Below are 16,373 nucleotides of genomic sequence, written 5' to 3' on the forward strand. Positions count from 1 at the left end.
ACATGCAGAAAGTAGAGAAATTCACTAGGTCAGGACTGGGATATCCCTATCCAGGTTTGGGTATCGTCAATCACAAAATGAACATTAATGCAATGTTCAAATCTTTCATTTCATACTCATCTTTGGGTCAGATCAAGATGCCTTAAACAAGTGGAACAAAGCTGCCCTCATACTGAAGAGAGAGATCTTCAATTAGTGGAAGTATTAATACAAATTAAGAGCTGAAAAATAACGACTGCACCTATATGGGAATTCTTACAGCTGGTATTGGAAGAATTCAATTATTTAATCAGATTAGACCTAACCACTTAATCATAGTGCTATGTAATGACTGTTAATCCAAATTTTGTAGAGTACAAAAAACATATTTCCATATTCTTTAGGCAAAATCCAATAATTTTAATAACCCACACAAGAGAAAAAAACATTGTTGCCTTGGAGACAACTTGATAATAAAGTTTCTTCAGTAGCAGAAACACGGTACACATGAATACTTACCGTGACGATGGAGTAGTGATTGGGAAAGGTTTTTGAAGGATATACTGGTCTCATACTGGAAGTGTATGTTCCACATTTCTCTAGAGAGAGGGAAGAAGGCAAAACAGCTAAATTACAGATGAAGAAACCTCAGCAAGTTTCTATCATTCAGAAACACTTTCTGTTGTTAATATATTTTTTTAAATGATGCTTCCAAAAAGTTTTCATTTTTCAGAATTCTAGAGTTAATATCTTCTATTTCTTCCCACATTTATTTGCAAGCTGACTGAATGGTTAGTAATACAAATTTTAAATATTTCTAAGGACTAACTCCAATGGTCACATGAGCAAGATCTACAGTCCTTATGAAAAGCACATGCATAGGTAAGAATGAGTAATAATAGAATCACAGAATCCTGAGAGTTGGAAGGCACCTCTGAGGGCCACCTGAGTCTGGTTCCCCTGCAATGCACAGGGACACCACAGCTAGATCAGGTTGGCTAGGGCCTGATCCAGCCTCACATTTGAAGTCTCCAGGATTGTAGCACCAATCACGACACTAGCTAACCTGTTCCAGCGTCTCACCACCCCCACTGCAATCAAAGAAATCACTCCCTCCAAAGTTGTCCTGCTGAGCAGAAGGTGAAATGAGCAGCTTTAGACCAACTAGCTCTTTGGGCGCTCTCAGAAGTGAAATAGCTGCTGGCACAATGGTGCCCTGCCTTTCTCAATCACCTGTCAAATCACTACTCATTCTGCACTCTCTTTAATTATTTATTTATATCAGCTCTTATTCTAGAATAAATCTCAAAGCTTCCTCTATCGTGATTAAAAAAAAAAAAAAAAAGGTTAGTGCACGATCTTTATTATTTTAAGGATACATTTTCCAGGCCAAAACAATTCAGCGAAGTTTACTCAAGTTAGCTGCCTAGATTTCCACAGGAAAACGTATGGGGCCTGATTTTTGGTAAAAAATAATAGCCTTCATTAACAACATTAAAAATACAACATGAAAACTAAAAACATTTCAACGGATGCTAAAGAACCCAAAGTAATTATCCTATAGAAAGAAGACCACTGGATCTTCTTCACTCACACTCTGGGTTACATATATACTTATAAAAGAGAACAGAAAGACTGATAACACAAGCAGCTTTGTTTCAAAGCACTTAGAACTCATGAGACTGGGACTTTGGATTAAGTCTTAGCTGAACTAATTTATTTGTGGGAATTAAGATAAAAAGAAGCCAGCAGTAAAAACCCTCTAAGATTAGACAGGCATCCTCTTTACCTTTGCATTCTGAAGTAACAAATAATTAGCTGTATTCCTTTGGTACTGCAACACACTTGATGAATTTCAACTAACTGCAAATCTGTTGTTGAGGCTGTTTTCATAAACAGCAGTTACTGCCATTGTGTGGGTTGTTTTGTTTGTTGGTTGGTTGATTTTGCTTTTAAGTTAGAGAAAAAATACACTTAGAACATGTTTTGTCTAAAACTCAAGAGTTGTTTTCGATGACACTTTCCATGAGTTATCACTCCTATTTTTGGTTTGTTGTCTTAGTTAAAGACTGAAGGCAAAAGGATTTATTTTAAATTATGATATCACAGTGGAAAAGAATCATGTGAATATGACCTCTCTGAACCTCTGTGTACACCTAATGGTTATGCATATGTTCCCTGAGAAGCCCCAGCACCATTCTGGATACCCCACTTTCAACAGACAGGTGTGGGCGTGTAATAAAACTTGCTAAATGTGAAATTATGATATTGCCTTGTAGGCATTTACTCTACCAAGGATCTCCAAGGAGACACCAGAGTTGTACTGTAGATATGTCTGAATTAAAAATATAGCCATTATCTTCTCTCTTCTATCAATACTAGGAAATAAGCAAGCAATACAACTCAACGCTGTACTTGGCATTGAGTGTTTTAAAGAGGAAAATCTGGGGATTTAGCAACACTCTAATTTAAGGAAACTGTAAGCAGCCACATTAGATAACATGGAAAACTGCTCATAGTTTCCTATGTGGCATCATTGATAAACTATAAGTCTTTTAAACACTTACCAGTCCTTTAAAGGGATAAGTATGACCTTCAGAAGGATTCAGCACAATCTCTCAACAATTGCCAAGCAATTTATTTGTTATAATTTTCAGTCTCCCAGAGAAGGATAGACTTCAGTAGCTCTTCTAGCACAATAAAATACCCTAGGAGTACTTATGCCCTCACAGAAATGACAGCTTCCACCATTTTCAGAGACCACAGACGGATGGGATGCCAGGCACATGGAGACTTGAAGGCTCAGTGTCATACAATCTCCTCCCTAGTGAAATCAGTATCTGCCCATCTGATGATTTTTCTCTTACAGAAGGATATTTGTCCCATCTGAGCTTTTCAATAACTTTACTGAGGAAAAATGGTTAGAGAGTGAGGTTTTGTAAGAAAGACCAGGCTGATTAGTCTCTATACTGTATTATAGAGGTCTATCAGCTTACAAAAACTGTTCCAGAGTAGTGGAAAAAAGCAGAATTAACATATAAATAGTATTTCTATCCATATTGTTTTTCATTTTATTCTGTCTAAAACATTATTAGACATTCTGGTTTTAGAAACTTCAAACAATCTAATTTTTGATCACCAAAAACTCCATGGCTCTTTTTTGAGGCAACTGAATTTCTTAGTAGTTAGAATTTATCATGGATTCAGTGGAAACAGAAATACAAGCTTATTATGAAAGTCACCAAGAAAAGTTGCACTGTAACCTATCCAAACCAAAGAACTGAGAAACTCTGCATGTGGAAGTGGACATGGCAGCCAAGAAGTCCTGCAGGTGCTTTTTGACATCACTGTCTTGTATTTCAGCCAGAGCTGTAACACTGATTACAGCCAGCGTCTCCGCTCAATACCCTTCTTACGGCAAAAATTTTAATGACTGCATCTTACGAAATTTTTTCAAAGCCTCACTTTATTCTAACACTGAATAAAAAAATAGCCGAAAACCTCAAATACATCTGTGAATTGTTATGCTCCGGAATAGATCAAGTTGTAATAACCACTGCAAAAAGGCAAGTATTTTTACTGATTTATTTTTAGTCAAACTGAAACCAGTCACACCAGGTAGTAATTTATGAATGACAACAAGATTGGCATATTTTTCAGACAAGAAATGCCACCAGTTCTTTACAGACCACAGGCAAAATAGAGACAGGGAAAGTAACTAAAGTTACTTAGAAACTTCAAAATTCAGTAAGACACTACACAATTCACAGAAAAAAAAAAATCTGCATTTATGAAGCTCTACTTTTTTCTGAAGATGATTGCTAAAGGTTTTCTCAGATTCATCATAATTCTATGCCACATACCAGCCCTTCTGAATGATCTGTTCCTAGTATCTTCCTCCTTTTCTGTTTTCAAACAAAATGAAATGCCTTCTACCTCATGTTCCATTTTCTTCAAAGCCATTCCACCTAAATATGAGACACTATGCAATACAGATTAAAATGTGAGCCTATGTCAAACTCACAGCAGAAGCATGCACCTCCTAAATATTGCAAGGGCTGTGCAGCTGTTTTATTTAAGGTTATACTGAAAATCCAAAGTCCGGACAAACTGTTTCTAATACCCTATCTTCTCCTTGCCCTTCTACCCCCAGACAACTCAAGTTCTCTACAGAGCTGTTATATAAGGCAAAAATTTGAATTTCTAGGCAAGATTAGTGAGGATTTTTAAAAGTAAGAATAGAGGCATCTACAGAAAAACAAATCCAATGGGCTTTTGTGGTAAGACAGCGTGATATTGCTTAGACAAGGAAACTACTCACGTAATTTGCTAATAACAGGTAGAAGTCCACCCCATGTCTGCAAATATTCTGCTCTGAAGCCATCCAACGAAAACAGTAACACCGGAGATTTCTTAAATCTGTATAAACACAACATCAAGTATTAAAAGTAAGATCGAAAAATAAATTCATACCATTAATTTGAAAAAAAACTTTTCCCAATAATCTTAGACATGTTCCTTATGGGAATGTAAACCAGGCCAATAAAGAGAGGACAACAAACCAGGCCCAAGCAGAAAGGTTTGCAGGCTGGCATAACAGCAAGCAAGACATCCATTGCATCCCCTTTCTTCGCAGGCTAGCGTAACACCCTGCCTGAAGAGGCTGAGGTAAGGTGTGCAGACACAAATACACATGCCACGACAGGGCCTAACTTCACAAATACACAAAATAAAGTACAAGCCAAGAAGCTCATACAACCCATCTGGGTTTTTCTGTACTCTATCCTGAAGTCAGCCCCACTGGAGCATCACCCAATTCCTTCCATCCCCAGGTAAGAAAAGGGAAAGAGAAAAGGCAGTGGTGATCTGTAGTTCTCCTTTATTCACTTTGCTCCTCTACAATTTGCAATTTATTTTTTTCTATTAAAAAAAAAAAAAAAAAAAAACCACCAAAATTTATCTTCTGACTTACGGAGTATACAAAACTAAGAAAAATCTCATGTACAGGATATGTTCAAACAGTACTATAACATACAGTTTTCCTTTCATCTTACAAAGATTATTTAACCAAACAGAACTTAACCACCATTCCCTCTATACTACAAGTACCATCAATCTCAAACCAAAAAATGCAGCCCTACAACTGGAACACTGTAACAATATTTCAGGCAAGAATTTGGCAGGTAAATTCAGAAACTGATTTCACTGGAACTAGTAAAAACAAATTCTCCCTTTCCAGTCTCCACAATACCTGTGTTTTCCAGCCTTGATTTATTCCCAGCTTCAGCCCTGTCCAAACAATTTATCTCCAACTGTAAGCACTTAAACCACTGCATCACTGACAGGAATAGACACAGTAATTTCTTCCCTGAACGAAAAATATCCTTACGTTGAACCTATATACGAGAACATGCGAGGCTGCCAAAGCACTGCAGTCCAGCAACAAAGCAATCACTGAAAATACAGTTTTGCCTAAAATAAATGAATATATAGCTTACATGCTAATTGCAAGCTTATTTTTCCTTTTACTGTTTACAAATTGTAAAATGGAAATTTTTTAAAAAAACTTTATTGCACTTCAGTTTCCCAAAATAAAACAGTGATGATAGAAGACAAATATTATTTGTAAAGTGTTGACAATTTCCTAAGTGACGTACCACACAAAAAAATCCAAACCACCATTTACCCTGACAAATGAAACATTTATAAGCCTTATTTCAGTCTAAAATAAACGTGACTGCATTAAACTGAAGATTAGTCAGACAACCAGAACATGTCTATCCAAAGAAAATTTTAATCAACACGTGGAAACTACTGGAAAACAGTTCAGCCAAAATGACTTCTTTAGTCAGAACCATCACACAGCCTACCCTGTCTCAGACAAAATAAACTACTAAGATGTACTTGAAACATGTGTGCTTGTAGCCTGGTTTTCATGTATGTATCATCTATAATACCATCTTTTGAAGAGTTTAATAGAGACAGTAAGCTGGGAACAAGAAATGTACATCCATCAAGGCCAAGAGTGAAGTCTGGTGAAAAAAGGAGTAAGAAAACTTCATATTATCTCTTCACCGTTACTACAAGCATTTTTTGCTATCACAGGTTTTGATCTCTGTAACTTCTATCAATTTTTTTTTTTTTAATTTATTCTCTCCAATGCAGAAGTCTAAAAAATGTCACTGCAAATTTCCTGCAATAAAATATGAACTTTGAGACGAAGACTGTTCAATATTACTTGCTTACAAATCTAACTAAAAACCAAAAACTCCTTAGAAAGGGACTTGACGCTATTGCGCCTTTGGCATTTACAAGTAAACCAACTACTGAGTATATGTCTTAGTTGTCTGCAAATCCAGGTACTTGGATTTGCTTGGATACCTCACACACATAAATTAGACTTGACAAGATAGGACACTGCTACATTCTGCTTCTTGTATCCTCTACATGTGCTGAAATTCAAATAGTTGATGATCTATCCTGTATTCAGGAAAGCACAGCATGAGAGATTACGTTAGACTGTGTTCCTTGGAAGAGCTCCAGTGCAATTCCCTTTGAGTAAAACCCTAATTCACAAACTGACCTAAGTTCAGTTCTGAGATAAATCAGTGATTTCTATGACCTTCTGAGGGTATCTAAGCTTATACTTGCTACTTTCAAAACGTGCTATCATGAACAAGCAGAGGTGAGAGTTCAGAGGCCCAAGTTTTGGGCCTGAGATTCATGCTGAATACGTGCAAGCCGTATGGCAAGGCTGTTTCACAGCACTTGGATAAATACATACACTACAGTTACATCCTGACTCCAAGCTGAAGGAAACGCAGCGGTAATTATCTACTCCTATTAACTGGCTTCTATGTAAACATAACGCAGGCAATACAAGCTTGCTGTGGTCTAGCAGGTTCACCAGCCAGCATGATTGAGGAAACTGAACTGCGGACAACACTGTCAAACTGACCTGATTCTCAGTCTGGTTAGACCACAAAAATAACAAAAGCTAAACATCCTACACAAAGAAGTCCTACCACGCTGCCTATACACAGTCATAAAGCATTAGAAGTAATGCTTTATTAGAAGTTCTCTTTTCCATCAGCTGTATATAAGGCTTCAACAGGAAGAATAAAGACTCAATTGTCAAGGAGAAAGTACATAATGAATGATCTTCAGACACAATAGGGTCTCTTCCAGCTCACCAAAGAAATTTTTCCAAATATCCAGCCTAACCTCCCCCAAGTGCAACTTTAGGCCTTTACCTTTTGTCCTATTGCTAATTATCTCAGAGAAGAGGCTGACTCCTGCCTCATCACAACCTCCTTTTGGGTCACTGTAGAGGGCAATAAGTTCTCTCCTGAGCCTCCTCTTCTCCAGACTAAATACCAGCTCCCTCAGCTCCTCCCCGTAAGACTTGTGCTCCAGACCCCTCACCAGCCTAATTCCCCTTCTCTGGACATGTTCCAGGGCCTCGATGTCTTTCTTGTAGTGAGGGGCCCAAAACTGAACACAGTACTTGAGGCGTGGCCTCATCAGTGCCAAGTACAGGGGACAATCACCTCTCTGCTCCAGCTAGCTACACTATTTCTGATACAAGCCAGAATCCATTGGCTTTCTTGGCCACCTGGGCACACTGCTGGCTTATGTTCAACCAGCTGTCAACTGAGACCTCCAGATCTTTTTCCTTCATGCAGCTTTCCAGCCACTCTGCCCCAAGCCAGTAGTGCTACATGGAGTTATTGTGACCAAAGTGCAGGACCTGGCACTGGTTCTTGTTGAGGCTCATACAATCAGCCTTCATTTAATTGTACTTCATTTAAAGCATCTGAGCGATCTAACTGAAATCAGTGGAATTTCTCAGATTAAGTACATCATTGAACACTGCAGTTTTTGTCTCCTCTGCACCATGTGAACAATCTAATCTGAGCCCAGAAAACACATATATGAATATGCACAGAATCAGAACCAATACACCCTGAGGCCTAAAACCAAGTGCTAAGCTGAAGTCAACTGTGCTCTTGCCTATTCTGCCACAGGAAGAAGTGATTTGTTTACAGACTTGTCAGTCTGGGGAGAAGCCTGTGTGCTGACAGTCTGAGGTGAGCTTTCAGTAAACACCACTTGATTCAACTTTGACCACACATCACCCTTTCCTTAGCTGGGTTTTATTGCAACATTTCTGGTTTTGCCACAATTAAAACAATTTTAGTGAAGTAACTATGCATTCTTTCCATGGGCAAAATAAAAATAAAACCCCAAGTCAAAACAAAAAACTCCTTAAAACAAGTAAACCAGCAGGAGTTGCCCTATGACATTAACTGTGGATCTGCGTGAAGTTCTTTGTTTATCCACACTTGGAGTATCACTCCCTACCCTGTACTTGGGAAGTCAGCATCCTAGGGTCAGTTTCCAGCACACAGCCCTACACTAATACTTCAAAAGAGGAATTAATAACAAAAGCTTCCACAACTGTCTGGCTATGGCTCTCCTATGTAGAAGCTTATCATGGACTTAATGCAGAAAGAAGCTTCAATATCTGTCTTGAAACAGATTCCAAAGTGTCAATTTGCTATTCTGAATCAGAATGAAAAATGCTCATTCGGTAATAGAAACATTCCAAAAAAAAAAAAAAAAATACACTTTGACAATATTACAAGACAAGGTATTTAAATCATGCTGTCTTTATTTATGTCAAAAAGAGTAATGACAAAAAATAAAGTTTTACTTTGTTAAATATATTCCCAGCACGTCATTTCAAAATCATCAACGTGTTTTTGACACTTTTCAGACAAGAATGCAGCTGAACTCACAAGGTGCAATCAACTTCAGCTTTATTGTAAATTTGAGTATCCCACAGCAAGAACATTACACAAAGTGCAGGCTGACTTTTTGGCTGTGAACTGTACTGTATTATTTGAGCCCAAGTGCTGGTGCCATACAGCTTTCAGGAGCAGCCCCAGTGTGGAACAGACCCAATGATCAATAATCCCATGGATACCTGGAACCTTTTTATGCCTTCAGAAGAAAGTAGGTCAGATAGCTTGCTACAAATTCTGTCCTAGTGCCAGTGACACTGGGACTATGATCTGCCCATGTTCTGCAGCAATGGGGCTGGAGCAGGCACGGGGTGATGGGGAAGAGAGGAAATGTTCAGAGTCTGAGACTGTCAGGCAGGTCTCTGAGACCGGGTACGTTGGAGCATGTTTAGGATAATAGTATGGCTGGTACAAAGAAGAGCTCCTCAGAACATACACTTATCTGTGAGAGATGGCAGGGTGTGGGAACAGACATATCCTGCAAGTCAAGCAAGTGCTGGGATATGTGAGTGCTGCTGGGATTAGCAACCTGGCCTGTTAGTATGCACTGCTCAATATTGGCTGAATGGGTGTCCCCAGCTGGCTGGCAGCCACTCCTACTGTAAGAAAGGCAAACAGGTCCCAGGAAGGCACATGGAGAAAAATAATCTCAAAAGCAAAGAGCAGAGCTATGCAAATATACAATATCCTCACCCTTTTGGACACTGAGGTTCAGTAATGTCCTCACACTCTTCTTCAACCCAGCTTGCCTCTCCTTAAAACAAAAGTGCAATTTATTTTTCAAGAAAGTAAATTCCATTATTGATCAATGCAATTTTTTCACTTTATAAGATGTTTTTAAAAGTATACTATGTCCTTACTCCATTCAAATAAACACAGGTACACAAGAGACACTACAGGAGTTTGCTGAGGGCATTTACCTTTGCAAGCAGCTTGATAATTGACACAGCAATCATTATTTTCCACACAGTCATCTGAGCAGGAGCAATGATATTCTGGTCGCCTCTTCTCTCCACACCTGAACTTATTACAGGTCCATATATGAGCTACAAACAGATGAGAGAGGGAGACAGTATGACAGTTAACACCCACGCAAGTGTCAAATTAAAATAACGAATGGTAAGTGCCATCTCAAATGTGTACTCAGAAAAAAAGTCCTGAGGTATTTCATGCATGCATAATAGTGCAAGCTTTGGCATTTTGGAAGACATTAACAGCCATGGCTAAACGTTTCAATTGCACAGCCATCTGAAGACAATTATGCAGCATATGTTTAAAATTACCACAGATCATAAAAGGTCAACAGAAAGAATCTTTCTACAGATCTCCTTAAGTATGGTAATTTATGTGAATTTATTCTCATAAATGCATCCTATAAACAAGCTCCCCAACAACTGCACCAAGAAAATTCCCAACTTAGTTGTAAGACAGACTCCCCTGTTTGTTTTAAAGAATTCTGTAAATTGGTATAATTAAACAGAGGGGAGGGTAAATCCCACGCAAGTTTTCTAACATGTAAAAAGTTTTATATAGAGGACCTCTAAACAATAATCTGTTGAAGCAAACAACTGAGTTCAGTTTAATCATTTGGTTCTAAAATGTCAGCATTGGAATTTTAAGTTTCGGGGTGAGACTATGTTAGTAAGTTCTACAAAGACTTGAAAAGTTAGGTGAGATGAGAAACAAGCAATAAGAATATCATATATCAAGTATTAAGGTAAAACTACAAGTTCTGTCTTTTGTGTTACTATCCACAATAACATCTTACTCTAAAAAATTTCTCCATGGTACTTGTCACACCTTTGCCTATCTCACTTCCAGCTTTTGGTAAATCATTTGAGACCTTTTTCCTGCTTTGAGACCATTTTCCACCACTGCAGTCTATTTTGTTGTCCTACATTGTCCTACATTGATAACCTTGCTTCTCACTCAAGCAAGGGACTAATAGGGCAGAGTGCTTGAGCAGCAGGGTATTGGGTAGGAAAAGACCATTCACAGTGCAGCTCTGTCCTCCCCCTTTCTCACGTGGGTCATGACTGACACAAAGACCCAATATACAGAATCCACTCCTCTTCCCAGCCCCAGAATGTGCTAGCTGTGTACTTGATGCAAGGGACAATGCATGCTACTGTTCTCTCACTACCGAGCACAGAAAAGAAAAGGCTGGCTGAGACCTTCAGCCACAGTTCCTCCTGCGCTTTTCAAGGCAGACTGCAGCAACACAGTCTCTCAATCTCTCTCCCATTAACGGCAAACAAGCTTTACTGGTGTGTAAAACCATAGCTCATACACATAGCTCTGAGGCTCCTTCCCCAGGAGCCTCTGGTATCACCATTGCCAACAGAGGGGGTAGGAGGAGGTGGGACCACTGCAGCAGAGCCACCGTGCTGCTCAGTCTTCCCTCTCTTGCCCCCTGAAAAACATTTTAAGTTGGAGTAATGACCACCTGACCACAACAGAGCTCACATGTGCAGAGCCGTTATATGAGAGCTTGCCTCCTTAATGTTTTCCATCCTTACCTGGTTGTATGCATGTTTCCTGGTAATCTAAGCAGCAGTTTCCAAGCTTAACACAATCTCTGTCACAACGACAGCTTCCAAAGGTCCTTTCAAAGCAACGACCTTTGCAGGTTTTCACTGTAATATAGAATAGTGTAATTAATCAATCTGCAAAGAAAACAATCAGCCTACAGAGTGACACAGTTGGTCATTCCACTACTGAGAGGGTGGCTGCAAAAAAAAAAAAAAAAAAAAACAGCTGAAGAAAAAGAAAAGTCTTAAACCAACTAAATATGCTTCTCTTACTGAATGAAGCTGTCATGATGTAGAAAAAAAAAAAAGAAAAGGTCCTGTTTTAACGGGAACGTGGTGTTTCACTTCTGGCAGACATCATTGAAACAAAGGACTACGATTTTTGTTGTAACTGCCACTGCCTCTCTGCATCACCAGAAGATATTTGTACAGTCATCCAGCACATGAAATATCTCCATAAGAGGAAATACGAACCCATATTTTCAGTTAGAGAGCCTTGAAAGTGTAGATAACGCTGATCTTATTTTTGGGGCTGACAATCATCTACTTTATGTAAGTAAATAAACAACAGTTGAAATCTAGATTGCATGAGGCAGGCTTGCAACCCTCCCATAGTCTGAACGGCTATTTTCATACAAAACAGAGGCACTCCAGCACAGAAACTGAAGAAGCCCAGCTCTACATCCCAGTGTATCACAGTCAAGGTACCACTCAGAGACACGGGAAGATCTGTTCCCAATCAGACACAAAGATATGAACCTTTGTATACTGGTCATTGGTTTAATATTTGTTCAGTTTTAATGCAAAAAAGGCAGAGCCTTCTAGAGTAGATATGGTTGCCTGAAAAAAACCCAACATACTACTGATTTGCAGCATTAGCAGCACCTTATTTGGCCAGTGTTTTACTGTAAGCATTAAATGAAGTGAATCCAAAATTCTGTCCTTGACTTCTCAAAAATCTTGAAGTGTGTGGTACAAGGCAATAAAGAAAAAGGTAATAATGTAGTGGTATGGCAAAACTCTAATAAAATGGGGAAAGTTAAACAGATTCTAAGAAGGAGCTATCATTCTGCATTTTGGTTAAAAATCATTGCAGCACTGATTGTTAAACAGACTTTCAATAATTTTAGATTTGCAGCATGAATAGAATTGTTCTCAAGGAGAAGCTTCATTTCTTAAAATGTTTAACCTTCTACCTGAAGAAACTTCACCATCAAAAAAAATCATTTATTTTCAGGGCAGAAAGCAGTCAAAAAATTCCACAAATAACATTTTCAGACTACAATTCTAACCAGTAAAAAAAAACCAACCCTTTTATTTTCATAGTTGACTGGAAAAGATGAAAAATAAACGTTCCAGGACAACATGGAATAGAAATTGTTGGTTTTTGAGTTTTGTTTTTGTTTGTATGTTGTTTTTTTTTTAATAGGGAACTGAGACAAGTCAGCCAGGTGACACCACTGCAGACACAGCTGGGATACACAGAAGCTGCCAGCTCAGACACTGAGCACAGGGATGAATTTACCTTTCATGTAAGTACACAGGTACTAAGTACACCTGAAGTTTAATTCCTGGTATTTCATACCACTCTAAATGAAACTATTTCAACCAATGCATCCAGTGTCCTTCACGTAGCGAGAAAGGGTGGCATTCTGATAAAACTCAAATTAACTCACAGAAGAAGAAAAAGAGAAATTGCTAGAATATTATTCATAAAAAGCATATTAGTTACCATCTTTTGAACAGCTAGGCTTCAGGCCAAATATACATCCTAGGATTGTCGTTAACACGCAGACACAGAGTACCTGTGGGACAGAAAGGAAAAGAGAGCAATTGTGAGTGACTACAGAATGGTTTAAAAAGCCTTCATTTTCTCTAATAACACTACACAGTTGTACTGAACTTGATAGACATGCAGATTAGGAGGCTGATTTCACTACTTGCACAAGCAGTTTTCACTCACAGAAGCAGTTACACTGATTGCAACTAATTACCTATGCATGAAAGAAAATCCTCTAGACTGGGTTTGCTAAACTTTCTTAATAAGTTAGGTCAAGTAAATACTGTGATTTATTTCCCTCTCCTGAATGAAAAAGAGATGCTTATGTTTAGACATTCATTTTCTACAAAACCTTCTTTGTTCCACTTCTTCCTTCCTCCTGGACTGTTCTAAGAAAACGAAGTTATGCCATTGACCACAGACTACAAACAGAAGCCCTGGCCTTTAAATGATACCTATAATTTTCCTAGGCAGGAAAACCTTTTCCCACTTCCTAGTATGTAGTTCAGTGTTGGTCTATACAATGGTAAGCAGCTGTGGGATGTCACATTAGACCAACCACAGTGTCTTACACTGACCAGAAACTGTCGCCATGTTTACTTTGGATTCTCAATGATTTAAGGCTATCAAACAGGCACCATATTGCTCACCCCCAGCACTTTAAGCAAGATCTAACACCTACCTAAATAAAGGGATAGATTCCTTCCAACCTCACTATCCTCACTGGATTTGGTCCATAAACTCTTTAGGAACAGTACATATATTATCACTACATCCATAGTAATTAAAGGCAGTCTGGGAAAGCCAGCAGCGCACTCATGACTGCCATTCTATTCAAGTGTAAATTGTAATACTAGAGTTAGCTAAAAGTCCTGAAAGAGAAAGCACATTCAGAAAAATAACGCCTTCCCATTCAGAAGTATTGAGGAAGACAGTAGAGAATGTATGTCAACCTTCTGGTCATTCTTCTCTGAGAAAAATGACTTTGAAACAATAGTTAAATATTTTCAAACACACTTCAATAGAAGTTATGTACTGCCTACATTAAGCATTTCTCTTTTTACCTCCTTCCCCATTAGCAACAGCTGCTGAATGAGTTTTTTTAGTACAATACCTATAAATTGTTCTGGACCTTGGAAATCTTCCACCTGAAATATCACCTAGACAAGCACACATACAGTGAGGTAGGTGGCATGTCAGATGCTAGACTTCAAGGCTCAGCAAAATCACTGGGGAGAGCAAAACTTATTACTGTTCTTTTTATTTATACGTTATTACTGGAAAATAGAAACTCTTGAATTTGGTTATAAAAAGTGAACTTGAATCTACTTTACTTCAGGGCGATGACAGATTTATTGCTTTATGCCATGCTACTAAGCTCAACGAGTAGAATGTCTGTTGATGTATAACCACAAGCAGGGGTCAGACAAATAAAAACCACTCTATTCTGAGTGTGATACTATTCCTGAGATTTTGGTACTGAGTGTTATGAAGCCCTGTTTTTGCACTGTGTCCCAAAATTTCAGTTTTCACTTCCATGAACATAATTAATTTCAACAAGCAAAAGCATGGAAAGGATTATGTTCACTGGGACATACTAGTATCTTTTGGGTAGGAAAGTGATAACATTTCTGATGAAGTAGTACAAGTTGTGTTTCGAGCAAGCAATACTATGGAATCCTCCGAGCATCATAAAACACAGCACACTACCAACCTCTGTCTAGTACAAATCTATTCTGCTCTCGAATTTCTTGTATAAACAACAGAAATAATCTCTAGGTCCTTACCTGGCATGCTGTGTCCACCTGTAACTAAAGAAAAGCTGGGAACTGTACTGTATCACAACAGATGTTCAATGGATATTTCTTTTTCTTAACACTAGCCCTACTATCTGAAAGAACTTTAGAATACTCCAGTAAAATATATTTAAGACTATCTTTTTTTTTTCCTTCAAAGCTTAATAGCTTAAGAAACTTCTCAAGGATGGTAGCTTAGAGCATTTGACGATGTCCTGGGACAGTCAACTCTAACCCAGTACCCTAAACTATATAATTACTTTGAATAACACCTTTACCTTCAGTCCTTAGCCTTTAGTCATTTGGATGTTACCCACAGAAATAGCACAAGCGTTCTGATGGAACAATGTGGAACAACTAAACCTGGCCAACAGCAGTAGCTGTCTTGGCTAAGCCCAGCAAGAGTTATTACAGTAACTATTAACATGCTGTCTATCAGTGAAAATGCCCTGAGATCATCAGCTCTGCAAATGACCAGAAATGACTGACTTTAAAGAAGACTGCCCAGGTACAAAAGGTTATCTCTCTAACACAGCCCTAAGGTGGACTAATTTACTTCACTTCTTGCTAAGTGGGACTTCTCTGCACCAGGTAGCTTATTAATATTACCTGAGCTATTTTGCATACAGCTAGATCAGGTTTGGGATGCTGCAGTCTGCTGTGTAAAGATTTCGTTTCTGTTCTCACATACAGACAAGCAGCTCCATATAGTTTAAGGTTTACTAACAAGAGCCTTGTTACAACCTTGCAGAAAGAATATGGAAATCCAACACGTAATAGGAAGGCAAATAAAATTAAAGAACCAGACCTCATTACTGACAAAAGCAGCACATGAACTTTTCATGATTGTTAATTTGAGAGATTGCTAGAACAAAATGTAAGGTTTCTCAACCAACACAGTAACAGCTGAAGAGAAGAAAATGTCCTGTTTTGTTTTAAAAATATTTTCTGAGAAAGTTTGTTTTGGAATCAAAAACATTGTCATCCAGGGATGAATCTCTGTCTATCACTGCTTCCTTTACGTGGGAGGAAGCAATAAAAGCTTTGCTTTGTAAACATTATAGTGGTTGGGAATAGGTGGTTGAGTGCCTGGAAAACTGCAATCCCGAGAACATTTCAAAAGCCTTTTATTTTGAGCTGGGAAGATGGCAAGATGATAGCATGGTTAGAGAGCAGGCTTATTTTCACCACTCATTTGTGTAGGGATGAAGTCAAAGAGAAATCCACCAGCGGTTTCAGGGAGCTGGTAGAAAGGCTCAAGTGCAGTCTGTAGATAACCAAATGCCAAAGTGACTGATGAGCTAACTACAGAGCAGGTCCCAGTGATACACAGGGAAAACTTTCACCATTCCTTTGAAAAGGAAAACCAAAATATTCTTCTGCCACAGTCCATTTCTCTTCACTTCTTACTATGCCTGTCCATCTCCCCCACTCTTCCCTCTATTCACCCATTCTGTGTTTCCTATAGCAGAAAAAAAAA

At 38.5% G+C, this 16,373-nt stretch overlaps 1 protein-coding gene across 2 annotated transcripts in view; it reads right to left on the minus strand.

The window, feature by feature from the left end:
- ENPP1 (ectonucleotide pyrophosphatase/phosphodiesterase 1) overlaps positions 1–16,373 on the minus strand; it is a 50,629-nt gene that overhangs the window by 25,312 nt on the left and 8,944 nt on the right. For both annotated transcript variants that reach the window (XM_004940218.5, XM_040697934.1), the window contains exons 2-7: positions 13,050–13,122; positions 11,306–11,422; positions 9,707–9,832; positions 9,480–9,540; positions 4,301–4,398; positions 499–578 (exon numbers count right to left, since the gene is read on the minus strand). In XM_004940218.5, coding sequence (XP_004940275.3) covers positions 499–578; positions 4,301–4,398; positions 9,480–9,540; positions 9,707–9,832; positions 11,306–11,422; positions 13,050–13,122 — 555 coding nt within the window. The remainder of the gene's footprint in view (positions 1–498; positions 579–4,300; positions 4,399–9,479; positions 9,541–9,706; positions 9,833–11,305; positions 11,423–13,049; positions 13,123–16,373) is intronic.

Source organism: Gallus gallus, chromosome 3, assembly GCF_016699485.2.
Source record: "Gallus gallus isolate bGalGal1 chromosome 3, bGalGal1.mat.broiler.GRCg7b, whole genome shotgun sequence".
Lineage (NCBI taxonomy): Eukaryota > Metazoa > Chordata > Aves > Galliformes > Phasianidae > Gallus > Gallus gallus.